General features: G+C 44.3%; 1 protein-coding gene across 6 annotated transcripts in view; it reads left to right on the top strand.

Moving 5' to 3' along the window:
* Positions 1-993: 993 nt before the first annotated feature.
* LOC109890041 (mitogen-activated protein kinase kinase kinase kinase 3-like) overlaps positions 994-18,970 on the top strand; it is an 81,805-nt gene continuing 63,828 nt past the window's right edge. For all 6 annotated transcript variants that reach the window (XM_031823725.1, XM_031823722.1, XM_031823720.1 and 3 more), the window contains exon 1: positions 994-1,206. In XM_031823725.1, the coding sequence (XP_031679585.1) occupies positions 1,111-1,206 (96 nt within the window). In that variant the 5' untranslated portion in view covers positions 994-1,110. The remainder of the gene's footprint in view (positions 1,207-18,970) is intronic.

Genomic DNA, 18,970 nt, shown 5'->3' with positions numbered 1-18,970 from the left:
TTGGCTCAACCATTGGCTCAACTTTCCCCATGGCCATTGGCTTAATTTACACCAATGCAAACATTTTTACTATATTAGCTCACACAGCTACAAGGATGCACGTTAAGGACCTAATATTGAAGCTTATAGAGACCCCAAAGGATGTATAGAACAATCTTGAAAAATAACCTACTTTGGTTTAGATACAAACATCATGAAACCTCCTATACACATTTGTTTGACTTGGACACGTTGTCCATGTGGTTTCTTCTTTCATAGACTCCATAAAATAATGACCTATTCCTAAATATTTGGTCAAATGATTAATTTAGTAAGTTCACCCCACCCTTCCCTAACCCAACACGTGACTGAGCACTGTCTCTGCTGCAACATGAGACCAGTATAGTGACAACACAGCCTGTACGCACACACATACACACACCACCAAGGAATGAATGGCATTACCCTGTAGTGGACTAACGCTAATTAACATCCCTGCTCATCAACCCTTCACTCCAGGCCTCTTGTCACCAAAACCAATGTATAAACTTTGCCATTATCAATCGTCAATTGAGCATAGGAGTAGTGATTGACTCGGCAACGCCGTTGAACAATACCTTTAAATACACTATCATGGGGGCTCAGAAAAATGCAACTGAATTAAAAGCCAAACAGTTTTGTGTACAGATCTTATAGGTCTCCTGTCTAAATCTTTGTTAAACGTTCTGCCATAAAGGCAGTGAGAAATAACTGAGGCTAAAGGGTTAACCACATAGCCTACTCCAACGTTTTATTGTTATAGAAGCCAAGTCGTTTGTAGTTTGGGTCCCATATCCTTTTCTTGGGGCCAGAGCCTGTTTCATTCAATCTTTATCTCTCACTTGGTCTTTATTGTCAGCCAGCCATCTGACACCGTTGTAAGCTGCTGCACACTTTCTCACAGTCTGCTTTTTTTATATAGAGAATTTAAAACTACACATTGATGCGCATGCCCATTGCGCATTGGAAGCCATGTTGAAGTTTTGGTGGAGGCTTGCTGTTATTTTCTGACGCTGTATGTTTTTTTTTCGATTTGTAATATTGGTCTCGTTCAACCATACCATTCGGGAACCATAAATCGGAGTTCTAAAGATGAATTCCAGCGTTGACCTATCCAGGCGCAATCCGCAGGAGGATTTCGAGCTAATTCAGCGGATAGGAAGTGGCACATACGGAGATGTCTACAAGGTAACTGCAGCAATAGTAGCATGTTGTTAATTGCTCTGCTATTTTGATACGTTGTTACATTACAATAAAACACGCGCATTACATTGTAACGACGCAGGGTATTCCAATTGACACAATGATACACTAGAAAGCATACTCGTTTTTTGTTGTTTTTTTTACACTAAAACCTGTCGCTCAAGTGCTGGTGAATACCTTTGCTTGGAGCCGTGGAAGGCACCTGGCCAGAATATCATATCGCGAAATACTTAACAGATAGCCTAATCCCTCTCATGTTCTGTTTTGATAAACATAATTACGCAGTCCGTCACCCTTGGTCATTGGGTGGCTTTGTTACAATGTTGCGTTCCTGTTTGTTAGTGTCCTATTTATGGTGTGGTAGAATATCCCCGAACGATTCAGTCTGGTTCCACACAACAGACAAGGCCCGGCGCAGTCGGTCAGCAAGGGAAAGCAATGACTATTCAAGTTTAATTAGATTTTAGCCCTAAAAACATTTACATTGGATATTATTTAAGGAACTCAATTATACAGTTTTGCTGTTTTGGGACCCTGCAATAGAGTTAATTGTGTTAAGTTGTTAGGGGCGGCAGGTAGCGTAGTTGTTTGCAGCAACCGAAGAGTTGCCAGTTCGAATACCGGGTCCGACAGGAAAAAATCTTGCGGCAGTGAGCTGGTAACCAGAAGGTTGCTGTTATCAAATCCTAGATGCCATTTCCTGATGTTTGACCCTTGAGCAAGGCACTTAACCACTCTAAACAATAGCTTCCATGATGCCCAGTGGCAGCCCAGCCACTCCTCCAAAACCTGTGTATGTGTGTCTTTCGCAGGGGTTTGGTTAAAAGCGGGAGTACAATTTCGGTTGTACCTAAAGTGATCTTAATCTTCTAGCTATTCAGACCATTACTCTGTTCCAGCTGGCAGATGGGCGTTATTTGATACCACTGGTGTAGCACAGAGAATTTGACCAACCTTAACTTGTCAATACTTCCTCAATTACCGACTTGGAAGAAAAGCAATGTCTTCTAAACATCCATGTCTAGTTTTAAAGTAAATAAAATGTTTTGCTCCATGCAGTAATCCAACCACGTGTACGCCGCCATCTTGACTATTTCAAATATTCTCTCATTGATTGAGACAGGTGGGTGTCCACCCCAAAGGGCCGTATGTCTTCTTCTGTGGAGTTTAACAAAACCTATATCCTAGTACTACCTCATTTCTTCCATAGCTCCCTCCCCAAGCTCTGGGGCCTTAGAGTATCACTGCTCGTGACAGTGCCTCGTATAACTCCTTCCCTGAGAACTTTTATTCCAAGGAACCGCTCAGCCGCATCCACAAAATTGTCCATCTTCCTGGACCTCCCCTACACTTTAGCCGTGCCATTGATCACCATTGCCATACACATCCCAAAGTCCACCTTCTTTACACGTAACATCCCTGCATCCTCCTGGAGGGAAGCCAACTCTGCAGCCTGCATTTAAGGACTTGACAACACCATGGAGTCCTCGAGTACCTTTTGTTCCGTCCACCCTTTTGACGGCTTCTGTATATGAAATGCACTAGACGACCCTGACTTTGGCAACCTCATTCTGTTTTGTCCTTGTTGGGCACTCCAAAGATGTACCTACATGCTTTCCACCACAGTTGTAACACTTCACCTGCTTCTTCATAACATTAACCATCACCTTTTTCCACAACTTCTGCATCTCCTCCGCCTGTAGACACTCTCTACGTGTCCAAAAATGTTACACCGTTTACACTTCAACGGCCTGGAAGTAAAAGCTCTTACAGGAAAGTACACACCCCAGCTTCACTGTGGTCGGGAGGGACTCCACATAAAAAACCACAAGAATAGACAAGCTCTTCTTTTCCTTGCCACTAACCCAACGATTCATCCTCCGTGCATCAACCACTCCAGGAATACTCTTCAGCTCCTCGATGACCACTTCTTCCGAGACTCCAGCAATGACTCCATTGACAGGTGCTCTTCTCCTTAGCTCAAAGCACAATGCAGCATGGTCATTTAATGTCCGGTCATTCGCCCGTGTTCAGCAGAAACACAAAAAGTCAAGACCAGCCCACTCCTCGTGACTCACCGACTCCACTTTACCCACACCTCTCCCCACCATCATCTTGGATACTTCCAATGGATTTCACAATTTGGGCCCCAATTGTCCCAGAAACTGGACTCCCACCAGATATGAGGTATTCTTCACACTAGGCATATTTCTTCCCATCCCAACTTTTGCTTCTTTAACTGTTCTTTTGAACAGAGGTCAATTGTTCCTTAATTCCACCGACATCAGATTTAATATTCCACCATCCTTCCTTCATCTGAGTCTGTGCGCTCATCTTCTCCCGATGTGCTATCAAATTCCATTGTTCCGGTGACCTCAACAAATTTGTCCTGCCTGCTTAGTCGTAAAGTGTTCCTGCTAGACTTCCCTTTAAATCCTGTCTGTTGAAATCTGTCCATTACACTCACCTGTCTCGATCAATGAAAGAAGATTTGAAATAGACAAGATGACGGCATACACATCGTTGGATTACTTCCTGCAGCATAACATTATTTTAATTTTGATAATGGGGCGTTTTCTAAATTTAAACGAGCCCCTTGCAACTAGACCTGGACATTTAAAAGACGTTGGTTGTCTTCCAAGTTGGGAATTGAGGAAGTATCGCCAAGTTAAGGTTGGTCAAATTCTCTGTGCTACGCCAAACAGTACCTAACCTTCAACGGCTAATGGAGCATCACATTAGCCCGTTTATAATCTGCTAGCTAGTCTTTCCTTTGTTGCAAGTGCACCACAAATAAACCTTTCACTCCTCCTACTTGTTGTTATATATTAACCACAATATTGTGGAATTGTATTGTGGGAGGCAGTGGCGACCATTCAAAATTCACTAACATTCAAACAACACAGATTTGATTATGCCTGCTTAGTGTAACCTTGACTTCATCCAGAGTAGGTGACTTAACAATCTTTTTGCCATGCAGTTAGTTGTTTGTCAAATTATTTAGAGTATAGGATGGCAATTCATTGGATAAAGAGGAATTTGAAGGCCTACAATATGAAGACTTCAAAGTATTTGTTTAGACAGTAACCATTAACTATACAGAATATAAGATATGTAGAAGACGACCGTATCAAATGTAGCCCACATCCTGAAATGTTTAGCTTAAGGACATTTGCCGCACTATGCTTTCAGGAATGGAATCATTTTCACCGTGGTCATTGTGAATGAATGTAAAATGTGAGTGGCACAGCTGGGCAGGCATGGTCTGGAATGCAGTGGTCCTGACTTCCTGTGTGTGTGTGTGTGTGTGTGTGACCCATTGTTTAAGACTGATCCTGTAAAGGAAGAGGTAGAGGAGAAAGCCTGGTCAGATCTTCAGCTGGATATGTTCACAATCGGACCGTGCAGAACCGTCTGCAGTGGCCATCCTGTTTGGGCCGGGAATGTTCTGTTTTCCTCTAGTTTCCTTATTAAAACTGTTGGACACAAGCCCCAACTTTGTTTATCTTCAGGGAGGCTCCTTCTACCTATTGAACAAGTGTAATGTACTGTAACAGCCTACAGCGTTTACCCTGTGTTTTCACACACTAAGCATTTCTTCTACCCTAAGGAAATGAAGTCCCTCATACAGCCTCCGTATTGTTCGCCACTATGCTTGTCATGTCATATCATAATTTGCTAACTGTGCAGATTACACCAGTATAATGGGGAGAGAATCAGAAGGCGTGGCGGGGTGGTGATATCTGCCCGTCCCAATAAGAATGTGTTTGTTGTGGGCTACAGTGTGTCACTGTTGTTATGTCAGCTGTGTCTGTGAGATAGCTGTGCTTCTCTTTTTAAATGATGTCTCCTGCGTGTCACTATCAATGCCATTGGTTAAGATGTTATAAAACATGCATTAATGAGTGTTTATTCCAAGGAATAGGTTACTCCACATTACAACAGCATTCCTGTATTTGAATAATGAGGCAGTAATCATGCGTGACCACTGTCTTTTACTGCCCTTGTCCCATGCGTTTTGTTTCGGGAGGTCAGAAGTTCAGTGAGGATATTTGTTGTTTGTATTGGAAGCGGGACTTTAATGTCTAAATCATTTTATACTGAACAAAAATATGAACGCAACATGTAAAGTGTTGGTTTCATGAGCTGAAATAAAAAAATCCAGGAATTGTTTTTCCCGCCATCTTTTTGCACAAATTTGTTTACATCCCTGCTGGTGAGCATTTCTCCTTTTGCCAAAATAATCCATCCAGGGCCTCCCGGGTGGCGCAGTAGTTAAGGGCGCTGTACTACCAGAGACTCTGGGTTCGCGCCCAGGCTCTGTCGCGACCGGGTGGTCCGTGGGGCGACGCACAATTGGCCTAGCGTCGTCCAGGTTAGGGAGGGGTTGGCCGTAGGGATATCCTTGTCTCATCGCGCACCAGCGACTCCTGTGGCGGGCCGGGCGCAGTGTGCGCTATCCAAGTTTGCCAGGTGCACCTGTTTCTTCCAACACATTGGTGCGGCTGGCTTCCGGGTTGAATGCGCGCTGTGTTAAGAAGCAGTGCGGCTTGGTTGGGTTGTGTATCAGAGTACGCATGACTTTCAACCTTCGTCTCTCCCGAGCCCGTATGGGAGTTGTAACGATGAGACAAGATAGTAGCTACTAAAACAATTGGATACCACGAAATTGGGAGAAAAAAAAGAAGAAAAAAAAAAAGAAAAAATATATATATATATATATACTCCATCCACCTGACAGATGTGGCATATCAAGAAGCTGATTAAACAGCATGATCATTACACAGGTGCTCCTTGTGCTGGGGACAATAAAAAGATGCCTCCAGCGTTGTTTTACAGAATATGGTAGTACGTCCAACAAACGCAGACCACGTGTAACCACGCAAGCCCAGGACCTCCACATCCGGCTTCTTCACCTGCGGGATCGATCGTCTGAGACCAGCCACACAGACAGCTGATGAAACTGAGGAGTATTTCTGTCTGTAATAAAGCCCTTTTGTGGGAAAACAAATTAATTCTGATGCCCTCCCTAGCCCACCCATGGCTGCTCCCCTGACCCTGTGAAATTCATAGGTTTTGGTCTAATAAATGTATTTCAATTGACTGATTTCCTTTTTAAACTCCGCAAAAAAGGAAACGGCCCTTTTTCAGGACCCTGTCTTTCAAAGATAATTCATAAAAATCCAAATAACTTCACAGATCTTCATTGTAAAGTGTTTAAACACTGTTTCCCCATGCTTGATCAATGAACCATAAACAATTAAGGAACATGACCCTGTGGAATGGTCGTTACGACATTAACAGCTTACAGACGGTAGGCAATTAAGGTCACAGTTATGAAAACTTAGGACACTAAAGAGGCCTTTCTACTGACTGAAAAATTCCAAAAGAAAGATGCCCAGGGTCCCTGCTCATCTGCGTGAACGTGCCTTAGACATGCTGCAAGGAGGCATGAGTACTGCAGATGTGGCCAGGGCAATAAATAACAATGTCCGTACTGTGAGACGCCTAAGACAGCGCTACAGGGAGACAAGACGGACAGCTGATCGTCCTCGCAGTGGCAGACCACATGTAACAACATCTGCACAGGATCAGTACATCCGAACATCACACCTGCGGGACAGGTACAGGATGGCAACAACAACTGCCAGAGTTACACCAGGAACGCACAATCCCTCCATCAGTGGTCAGACTGTCCGCAATAGGCTGAGAGAGGCTGGACTGAGGGCTTGGAGGCCTGTTGTTAGGCAGGTCCTCACCTGCCTAACAAGTCCCAGAGAGGACTGGCAAAAAGTGCTCTTCACTGACGAGTCGCGGTTTTGTCTCACCAGGGCTGATGGTCGGATTCGCGTTTATCATTGAAGGAATGAGTGTTACTCCGAGGCCCATACTCTGGAGCGGGATCGATTTGGAGGTGGAGGGTCCATCATGGTCTGTGGCAGTGTGTCACAGCATCATCGGACTGAGCTTGTTGTCATTCCAGGCAATCTCAACGCTGTGCGTTACAGGGAAGACATCCTCTTCCCTCATGTGGTACCCTTCCTGCAGGCTCATCCTCACATGACCCTCCAGCATAACAATACCACCAGCCATACTGCTTGTTCTGTGTGTGATTTCCTGCAAGACAGGAATGTCAGTGTTCTGCCATGGGATCTCAATCCCATTGATCACGTCTGGGACCTGTTGGATCGGGGGGTGAGGGCCATTCCCCCCAGAAATGTTCGGGAACTTGCAGGTGCTTTGGTGGAAGAGTGGGGTGACATCTCACTGCAAGATCTGGCAAATCTGGTGCAGTCCATGAGGAGGAGGAGATGCACTGCAGTACTTAATGCAGCTGGTGGCCACACCAGATACTGACTGTTACTTTTGATTTTGACCCCCCCCCCCTTCATTCAGGGACACATTATTCAATTTATGTTCGTCACATGTCTGTGGAACTTGTTCAGTTTATGACTCAGTTGTTGAATCTTATGTTCATACAAATACACTGCTCAAAAAATAAAGGGAACACTTAAACAACACAATGTAACTCCAAGTCAATCACACTACTGTGAAATCAAACTGTCCACTGAGGAAGCAACACTGATTGACAAATTTCACATGCTGTTGTGCAAATGGAATAGACAACAGGTGGACATCATAGGCAATTAGCAAGACACCCCCAATAAAGGAGTGGTTCTGCAGGTGATAACCACAGACCACTTCTCAGTTCCTATGCTTCCTGGCTGATGTTTTGGTCACTTTTGAATGCTGGCGGTGCTTTCACTATAGTGGTAGCATGAGACGGAGTCTACAACCCACACAAGTGGCTCAGGTAGTGCAGCTCATCCAGGATGGTGCAGCTCATCCAGGATGGCACATCAATGCGAGCTGTGGCAAGAAGGTTTGCTGTGTCTGTCAGTGTAGTGTTCAGAGCATGGAGGCGCTACCAGGAGACAGGCCAGTACATCAGGAGACGTGGATGAGGCTGTAGGAGGGCAACAACCCAGCAGCAGGACCGCTACCTCCACCTTTGTGCAAGGAGGAGCAGGAGGAGCACTGCCAGAGCCCTGCAAAATGACCTCCAGCAGGCGACAAATGTGCATGTGTCTGGTCAAACGGTCAGAAACAGACTCCATGAGGGTGGTATGAGGGCCTGATGTCCACAGGTGGGGGTTGTGCTTACAGCCCAACACCGTGCAGGACGTTTGGCATTTGCCAGAGAACACCAAGATTGGCAAATTCGCCACTGGCGCCCTGTGCTCTTCAAGATGAAAGCAGGTTCACACTGAGCACATGTGACAGACGTGACAGAGTCTGGAGACGCCGTCTGCTGCCTGCAACATCCTCCAGCATGACGGGTTTGGCGGTGGGTCAGTCATGGTGTGGGGTGGCATTTCTTTGGGGGCCCGCACAGCCCTCCATGTGCTCGCCAGAGGTAGCCTGACTGCCATTAGGTACCGAGATTTAATATTTTTTTGTTCAGTATAGTCTGAGCAGGTTATGTAGGCCTGTTGTCTGTGAGTGGCAGGGTAAGCAGATGAGAAACGCAGAAGGTTATGTAGGCCTGTTGTCTGTGAGTGGCAGGGTAAGCAGATGAGAAACGCAGAAGGTTATGTAGGCCTGTTGTCTGTGAGTGGCAGGGTACGCAGATGAGAAACGCAGCAGGTTATGTAGGCCTGTTGTCTATGAGTGGCAGGGTAAGCAGATGAGAAACGCAGAAGGTTATGTAGGCCTGTTGTCTGTGAGTGGCAGGGTACGCAGATGAGAAACGCAGCAGGTTATGTAGGCCTGTTGTCTGTGAGTGGCAGGGTACGCAGATGAGAAACGCAGCAGGTTATGTAGGCCTGTTGTCTGTGAGTGGCAGGGTAAGCAGATGAGAAACGCAGCAGGGGATTGGTTTCTTTGGCTTCCACAGGAGTTTAGCATTTCCTTATTTTCAGAGCGCTGTACCTCTATTCACACACTGTGTTCTAACATAGTGTCTACATGTGAAGTGTTGGTTATGAACCTTCACAGTACTGTGTTCTAACATAGTGTCTACATGTGAAGTGTTGGTTATGAACCTTCACAGCACTGTGTTCTAACATAGTTTCTACATGTGAAGTGTTGGTTATGAACCTTCACAGCACAGTGTTCTAACATAGTGTCTACATGTGAAGTGTTGGTTATGAACCTTCACAGCACAGACTGTGAAGAGGTGGTTTTGGTAAGGCTATTAATCATGAAGTTAGGTGTTGTCAGAAAGTCTCTGAGCTCTCTGATTGGGGGTGAGTTCGTCCTTTGTCCTATGTTGTCAGTCTACTAGCCATACTTTAATAAAGCATGGCTAGGCTTCTTCAGGAGTACAGCATTTCCTTATTAGCCACAGAGCTTGGCTCTGTTTTATTCTTCTGGCCATCCACTAGCTCATTCCACTGGTCTAGCTAGCTGCTGGTCTGGGATGCCGGTATTTGGCCTAAAGCATTAAGGAGAGAAACTGGAACCAATTCTCTCACGCTCACACACAGCTCACTCCCCACCTGCCGCATACGCCCTTGTTTTTTTCAGGGTCTAGGCCTATGTTATAATATGTCATTTAGCAGACGCTTTTATCCAAACTGACTTACAGTAATGTGTGCGTACATTTGTATGTATTCTAAGTGCAATTGTTGGGCCCTTTTTATTTATTTCCATTTGGGCTATGTTTATTATTTAGCTCATTTTAGGTTTTTAGGACCATTTTTGTTTTATCTTGATTATTGTTCAGTCGTGTGGTCGAGTGCTGCAAGGAAAGACCTAGTTAAGCTGCAGCTGGGCCAGAACAGAGCAGCACATGTTGCTCTTCATTGTAATCTGAGGGATGATATAAATACTATACATGCCAGTCTCTCTTAGCTAAGAGTTGAGGAGAGACTGACTGCGTCACCTCTTTTCATAAAAAACATGTTCAATCCCAAATGGTTTGCATAGTCAATTTACACACAGCTCTGCCCCGCCCCCCCCCCCCCCCCCCCCACACACACACTTATGCCACCAGGGGTCTTTTCACTGTCCCCAAATCCTGAACAAATTTAAGAAAGCGTACACTATTATATAGAGCCATTATTTCATTGAACTACATTCCATCTCGTATTACTCAAATGAACAGCAAACCTGGTTTAAAAATACAGATCAACACCTCATGGCACAACTCCTCTCTCCTATTTGACCTAGATAGTTTGCGTGTCTGTATTGATATCTAGGCTACATGTGCCTTTTTTACATGTATATTTTAATTGATGTAGTTCTGTCCTTGAGCTGTTCTTGTCTATTAATGTTCTGTATTAGGTCATGTTTAATGTTTTATGTGGACCCCAGGAAGAGTAGCTACTAGCTTTTGCAAAAGCTAATGGGGATCCTAATAAAATGACCAATGACTGACTGTGGGTTGTGTGGTCGGTCGGTTTATGTTTCTATGGCCTGGCTCAGAAGCAGTGAGAGAGCGAGGGATAGGGGGAAAGTTCAGTGACCCAGTTTTCCCAGGATAAGCCTGGATTTTAATGCTGGCTGCCTGGGCTGAAAGAGGGAGCCAAACCTGCTGCCCGGGTTGGCTCTTAGTCCAATGGTGCCCAGAATCATAAGAGATGTAATAATTTAAGCCTTGGGAAGAGGAATGGGGAGACAAAGGAGCGAAGTGACAGGTAGCCTGGCGGTTAAGAGTGTTGGGCCAGTAACCGAAAGGTCGCTAGTTTGAAATCTACAAGCCAACTAGGTGAAAAATCTGTCAGTGTGCCCTTGAGCAAGGCACTTAACCCATGTTGGTCTGGATATGTTGGTCTGTGTTTGCTAAATGACTAAAATGTTAATATAAAATGGATTTTAATCCAATAATTTTGCTAGGCCTACTACTACATGCCTGTCCAGCTGACCGTAGGGTGGTGTCAACCTCTCTCCAGCCGACAGTAGGGTGGTGGTGTCGTCAACCTCTCAATGGGAATTCTGTAATGGAGAGCCACAGTCCACACAGGGCTTGTATAACCTATAGGCCTTACGTGTGTCTGTGTCCTCAAGGGACAAATTAGCCACCAGGGACAGGCCTCTGATGTGCTGGAAGATTAGGCCTATTTTTGCCACGTAGCTACATCTTTGATTAAAGATGACCCACAGACTAAAGTTAATTTCTGTGTTTTCACTCTGCCTTCACTAGAGGGGTGCTTGTCCCTCCTGGCGTCAAGGTGTAAAGCTGGGAAGTGGGAGCCAATCTGTGGAGATTTCTACTGAAATGTTGTAAATATATGATACATAATACAAAGGACGTGTTGTAAAAATACAGAATACAACTTTCAAATAATCACTGTCTGTAAATATGCTCATATACTCTGAACAAAAATATAAATGCAACATATCAAGTAAAGATCTCAGATATTTTCCATGCACACCAAAAGCTTATTTCTCAAATTTTTTGAGAATGATGAAACTGTTGGTTTGCACAACTGAAGAATGCCTGCAGAAACCGTCTAAGGGAAGCTCATCTGCGTGCTCGTCTTCCTCACCAGGGTCTTGACCTGACTGCAATTCGGTGTTTTAAACGACTTCAGTGGGCAAATGCTCACCTTCAATGGCCACTGGTACGCTGTGCTCTTCACGGTTGAATCCCGGTTTCAACTGTATCGGGCAGACGGCCTGTATGGCTTTGTGTGGGCAAGCGGTTTGCTGATGTCAATGTTGTGAACAGAGTGCCCCATGGTGGTGGGGTTATGGTATGGGCAGGCGTAAGCTACGGACAACGAAGACAACTACATTTTATTGATGGCAAATTGAATGTACAGCGATACCATGACAAGATCCTGAGACCCATTGTTGTGCCATTCATCCGCCTCCATCACCACGTTTCAGCCTGATAATGTACGCGCCCATGTCGCAAGGATAGTACACCATTCCTGGGAGCTGAACATGTCCCAGTTGTTCCATGGCCTGCATACTCACAGACATGTCCCAGTTGTTACATGGCCTGCATACTCACAGACATGTCCCAGTTGTTACATGGCCTGCATACTCACAGACATGTCCCAGATCTTCCATGGCCTGCATACTCAGACATGTCCCAGATCTTCCATGGCCTGCATATTCACAGACATGTCCCAGTTGTTCTATGGCCTGCATACTCACAGACATGTCCCAGTTGTTACATGGCCTGCATACTCACAGACATGTCCCAGTTGTACCATGGCCTGCATACTCACAGACATGTCCCAGATCTTCCATGGCCTGCATACTCACAGACATGTCCCAGTTGTTACATGGCCTGCATACTCACAGACATGTCCCAGTTGTACCATGGCCTGCATACTCACAGACATGTCCCAGATCTTCCATGGCCTGCATACCTACAGACATGTCCCAGTTGTTACATGGCCTGCATACTCACAGACATGTCCCAGTTGTTCCATGGCCTGCATACTCACAGACATGTCCCAGATCTTCCATGGCCTGCATACTCACAGACATGTCCCAGATCTTCCATGGCCTGCATACTCACCGACATGTCACCATTGAGCATGTTTTGGATGCTCTGTATTGACGTGTACGACAGTGTGCTCCAGTTCCCGCCAATATCCAGCAACTTCGCACAGCCATTGAAGAGGAGTGGGACAGCATTCCACAGGCCTGATCAACTCTATGTGAAGGAGATGTGTCGTGCTGCATGAGGCAAATGGTGGTCACACCAGATAGACTGTTCAAATGTTTATTTATTTTTATTTTTATAAATATCCATGCCCCTACTTTTTTTAAAGGTGTCTGTGACCACCAGAGGCATATCTGTTTTCCCAGTAATGTGAAATCCATTGATTATGGCCTAATTAATTTATTTAAATTGACTGATTTCCTTATGAACAGCAACTCAGTAAAATCTTCATAATTGTAGCGTTTTATAATGTTGTTCAGTGTAGTTTCACAACCATATGTCATGATCCAAAAGTGAATGAGTCATAATTTAACAAAAACAAATGATTAGCAAATAAATGCAAGACAGGTTTTTTTTCTGGATCAACACAGCATATTTTACAAACATATTTCTTACTTTTCAAACACAAGTGGTCAAATATGTTTTTGTGAGTATGACAACATTTGTGACTTCACAGATTACATTTGTGACCTGTGTCATATATATTTGTGACTTGCATTACATTTGTGAGTTGACTCCCATTTGTGTGGCCTCACATATGTTTTACTGATCAGTTTGTGACAATTTAATATACGGAATCCAGATGAGGAAATCCTCAATTCTCATAGAAATAAGATAAAAATGAATATTGCAATTTACTTTTAGAAATGCATCTGTTTGGTGTCCTAGCTTCCTTTCATCCTTTTCTATAATAATTTCCTCCTTTCCTAGCTTGCTTTCCTTTCTCCCTTTTTACTCTCTTACTCTTTTCTCCTATCCTTTTCTAATAATTTCCTTTTCTTGCTCCCTTTCCTTCACTAGCTTCCTTTTCTAGATCCCTTTCCTAATATCCTAGCTTTCTTTCCTCTTTTCCTTTTATAATAGCCATTTCTCCCTTTCCTTGCTGTCCTCCCCTCATTTTATTTTTTAGCTCCCTTTCTGCCTATCCTTTCCTAGCTTCCTTTCTTCCTTTCCTAACTTCCTTTTCTGTCTTTCCCATCTACCATTCCTCCTTCCCTAGCTTCCTTTTCTAGATCCTTTTCCACATTTCCTTGTTCCCTTTCCCTAATGTCCTGTACACTTTTTCTTTCCTCCTTTCTTGGCTTCCTTTCCCATCTTCTATTCCTTTTTTCTGTCCTTTGACAGCTCTTTGGTCTTGGCCATAGTGGAGTTTGGAGTGTGACTGTTTGAGGTTGTGGACAGGTGTCTTTTATACTGATAACAAGTTCAAACAGGTGCCATTATTGGGGCGGCAGGGAAGCCTAGTGGTTAGAGTGTTGGACTAGTAACCAGAAGGTTGCAAGTTCAAATCCCTGAGCTGACAAGGAACAAATCTGTCGTTCTGCCCCTGAACAAGGCAGTTAACCCACTGTTCCTAGGCCGTCATTGAAAATAAGAATTTGTTCTTAACTGACTTGCCTAGTTAAATAAAGGTAAAATAAAATAAAATAAAATGAATACAGGTAACGAGTGGAGGACAGAGGAGCCTCTTAAAGAAGTTGTTACAGGTCTGTGAGAGCCAGAAATCTTGCCTGTTTGTAGGTGACCAAATACTTATTTTCCACCATAATTTGCAAATAAATTCATAAAAAATCATACAATGTGATTTTCTGGATTTTTTTTCCTTCTCATTTTGTCTGTCATAGTTGAAGTGTACCTATGATGAAAATTACAGGCCTCATCTTTTTAAGTGGGGGAACTTGCACAATTGATGGCTGACTAAATACTTTTTTGCCCCACTGTATACATACATACATGCATACATACATACATACATACATCTATACATGCATACATGCATGCATACATGCATGCATACATACATACATACATACATACATACATACATACATACATACATACATACATACATGCATACATACATACATACATACATACATACATACATACATACATACATACATACATACATACATGCATACATACATGCATACATACATGCATACATACATACATACATACATACATACATACATACATACATACATACATCTATACATACATGCATGCATACATACATACATGCATACATACATACATACATACATACATACATGCATGCATGCATGCATACATACATACATACATACATACATACATACATACATACATACATACATACATACATACATATAGCATTTGAAGAGATAATAGAACCTTTAATACAAGTAAAACCCATTTCACGTTTACTTTTAGGAGATACTCGAAGAGTTGATTTAAGTGGACACTCAAACAGAGTGAAGTGGCAATTGTAAGGTATGGGTGACTGTATCATTCAGTCCTGACCTGTGGAATAGAGAGCATGTGTGTACTACGGGTGACCTGCCTTAACCTGCCTGCCAAGGACAAGTGTAACAGTCTCTGAAGGGGGACTTGGGACACTGCGAAGTCCAGCCATAGGTTCTCTTTGCTCATGAAGTGAGGGCAACGATCAGTGTAGTGCACCCATTATCCTTGTATCCAGGGTATGCCGTGCCATGGAAGATTTGGCAAGCACACTTCTGGATGCTCTCAAGCTGGCCACTAATTATTGATTGATTTATTTTGCTGTGGCCCTCCTCCAGATAACGCTAGTCTGTTGTAAGTCCTTACCCCCAATCCATCTTCTTAATGCTGAGTGCCAAGCAGAGGGGCATCAAGTCACATTTTGTAGTCAGGGATCAAACCTCCAGCCTTCCAATCTCAGGGTGTCCTTACCCCCAATCCATCTTCTTAATGCTGAGTGCCATCTGTGGAGTCAAATGTCATATTCACAAACATATTTGACCACTTGTGTTTGCAAAGTAGGAAATATGTTTGTAAAATGTGCTGTCTTAAACAGAAAAAACCTTTCTTGCATTTATTTTTTGTTAATGAGGACTCATTTGCTTTTGGATATTGACATATGTTTATAAAACTATAATGAACAAAATATAAATGCAACAATTTAAAAGATTTTATTGAGTGACAATTCATATTAAGAAATCAGTCTATTTAAAGAAATTCAATAGGCCCTAATCTATGGATTTCACATGACTGGGCAGGGAGGCAGCCATGGGAGGGCAAAGGTCTACCCACTTGGCAGCCAGGCCCACCCACTGGGACCCAGCCATCCAGAATTAGTTTTTCCCCACAAAAGGGCTTTGTTACAGGCAGAAATACTTCACAGCACCCTCATCCAGAAGCTGGTTGTGGAGGTCCTGGGCTGGCGTGCTTACATGTGGTCTGTGGTTGTGAGGCCGGTTGGGCGTACTACCAAATTCTCTTAAATGAAGTTGTAGGCGGCTTATGGTAGAGAAATTAACATTAAATTATCTGGCAACTGCTCTGGTGGACATTCCTGCAGTCAGCATGCTCCCTCAACTTGAGACATCTCTGGCATTGTGTTTGACAACTGCACATTTTTTTTGCCTTTTATTTTCCCCAGCACAAGGTGAACCTGTGTAATGATTATGCTGTTTAATCAGCTTCTTAATATGCCACACCTGTCAGGTGGATGGATTGTCTTGGCAAAGGAGAAATGCTCACTAACAGGGATGTGAACAACATTTGAGCGAAATAAGCTTTGAGCTCATTTTTTCTTTATTTAACGAGGCAAGTCAGTTAAGAACAAATTCTTATTTTCAATGACAGCCTAGGAACAGTGGGTTAACTGCCTGTTCAGGGGCAGAACGACAGATTTCTACCTTGTCAGCTCGGGGATTTGAACTTGCAACCTTCCGGTTACTAGTCCAACGCTCTAACCACTAGGCTACCCTGCCGCCCATATGGGACCAACACTTGACATGTTGTGTTTATATTTTTGTTCATTGTACATAACTTTGTCATAACATGTGAGCTTGCATGGATATATCAAGTTTGTCATTCATGCTCATGGGATCTATAGATTTAGGTCTAGGCTGTCGGTTAGCTAGCCTGCCAACATGGGCCTCCTCTTTAGCCTCTGTCAGTTCTCTGGCTGTCCAGCTAGGACTAGACCTACGCTGTAACCCACACACAGCTCACTCTTCCTGGAGTGTGCGCCTGATGCTTTCTTTCCTTCACTCCTATTCCATATTGTAAGTAGATGGTTTTCCATGCACAAAGTTCCTAGTTTTCCATGTACCGCATCCCCGCTTTTCCACACATTGTGCTCCTTTATCCATACCATGATGTCCCTGTTCTCCATAGGCCTCATGAATATTGCACCTCATATATTGCAATATTGTACCTCATGAATACTGCAGTCCTGGAGCTGGTCCCCAATCGCAGCTAGTCCGTTGTAACGCTCTCCTGCCACCTCCTATATTTAGAATAGACCCCACTGCTGAGGAAGGACATATGGTCTTCTGTAGCCTACATCAGTGTTCTGTGTGTCTAGAGCCCTCTATCTCCGCATCAGTGACCATGTTTACATGCACACCAATATCCCGTTATAATTCGGGATGCTCAAGCATTCTGTTTTTGAGTTAACTCATGTAAACATCATATCCCATTTTACAATAACCTGAAAAAGTTTGTACCAATACTGTGGCATGTAAACATCTAATCCCGTTTACCGATGCTTTTCAAATCAACGCCGAATACAACAGGTGTAGTAGACCTTACCGTGAAATGCTTACAAGCCCTTAATCAACAACGCAGTTCAAGAGTTAAGAAAACATTTACTAAATAAACTAAAGTAAAAAGCAACAATAAAATAACAATAACGAGGCTATATACAGGGTTACCGGTACCGAGTCAATGTGGAGGCTATATACAGGGTTACCGGTACCGAGTCAATGTGGAGGCTATATACAGGGGGTACTGGTACCGAGTCAATGTGGAGGCTATATACAGGGGGTACCGGTACCGAGTCAATGTGGAGGCTATATACAGGGGGTACCGGTACCCGAGTCAATGTGGAGGCTATATACAGGGGGTACCGGTACCGAGTCAATGTGGAGGCTATATACAGGGGGTACCGGTACCGAGTCAATGTGGAGGCTATATACAGGGGGTACCGGTACCGAGTCAATGTGGAGGCTATATACAGGGGGTACCGGTACCGAGTCAATGTGGAGGCTATATACAGGAGGTACCGGTACCGAGTCAATGTGGAGGCTATATACAGGGGGTACCGGTACCGAGTCAATGTGGAGGCTATATACAGGGGGTACCGGTACCGAGTCAATGTGGAGGCTATATACAGGGGGTACCGGTACCGAGTCAATGTGGAGGCTATATACAGGGTTACCGGTACCGAGTCAATGTGGAGGCTATATACAGGGGGTACCGGTACCGAGTCAATGTGGAGGCTATATACAGGGGGTACCGGTACCGAGTCAATGTGGAGGCTATATACAGGGTTACCGGTACCGAGTCAATGTGGAGGCTATATACAGGGTTACCGGTACCGAGTCAATGTGGAGGCTATATACAGGGGGTACCGGTACCGAGTCAATGTGGAGGCTATATACAGGGGGTACCGGTACCGAGTCAATGTGGAGGCTATATACAGGGGGTACCGGTACCGAGTCAATGTGGAGGCTATATACAGGGTTACCGGTACCGAGTCAATGTGGAGGCTATATACAGGGGGTACCGGTACCGAGTCAATGTGGAAGCTATATACAGGGGGTACCGGTACCGAGTCAATGTGGAGGCTATATACAGGGGGTACCGGTACCGAGTCAGTGTGGAGGCTATATACAGGGGGTACCGGTACCGAGTCAGTGTGGAGGCTATATACAGGGGGTACCGGTACCGAGTCAGTGTGGAGGCTATATACAGGGGGTACCGGTACCGAGTCAATGTGGAGGCTATATACAGGGGGTACCGGTACCGAGTCAATGTGTGGGGGGGGCAAAGGTTAGAGGTAATTTGTAGGGAGGGGTAAAGGTAGGGGTGAAGTGACTATGCATAGATAATAAACAGCGAGTAGCAGCAGTGCAAAAACAACGGGGGTGTTGTCAATGTAATAGTACAGTGGCTCTTTGATTAGTTGTTCAGCAGTCTTATAGCTTGGGGGTAGAAGCTGTTAAGGAGCCTTCTGGACCTAGACTTGGCGCTCCGGGACCACTTGCCGTGCGGTAGCAGGGAAAAGTCTGACTTGGGTGACTGGAGTCTTTGACCATTTTTTGAGCTTTCCTCTGACTTTCATGGGTATTTTTGCATATCACACTG

Source organism: Oncorhynchus kisutch, linkage group LG4 (assembly GCF_002021735.2).
Source record: "Oncorhynchus kisutch isolate 150728-3 linkage group LG4, Okis_V2, whole genome shotgun sequence".
NCBI classification, from domain to species: domain Eukaryota; kingdom Metazoa; phylum Chordata; class Actinopteri; order Salmoniformes; family Salmonidae; genus Oncorhynchus; species Oncorhynchus kisutch.
The sequence above is the reverse complement of the archived record's forward strand: the minus strand, read 5'-3'. Positions and strand labels throughout refer to the sequence as shown.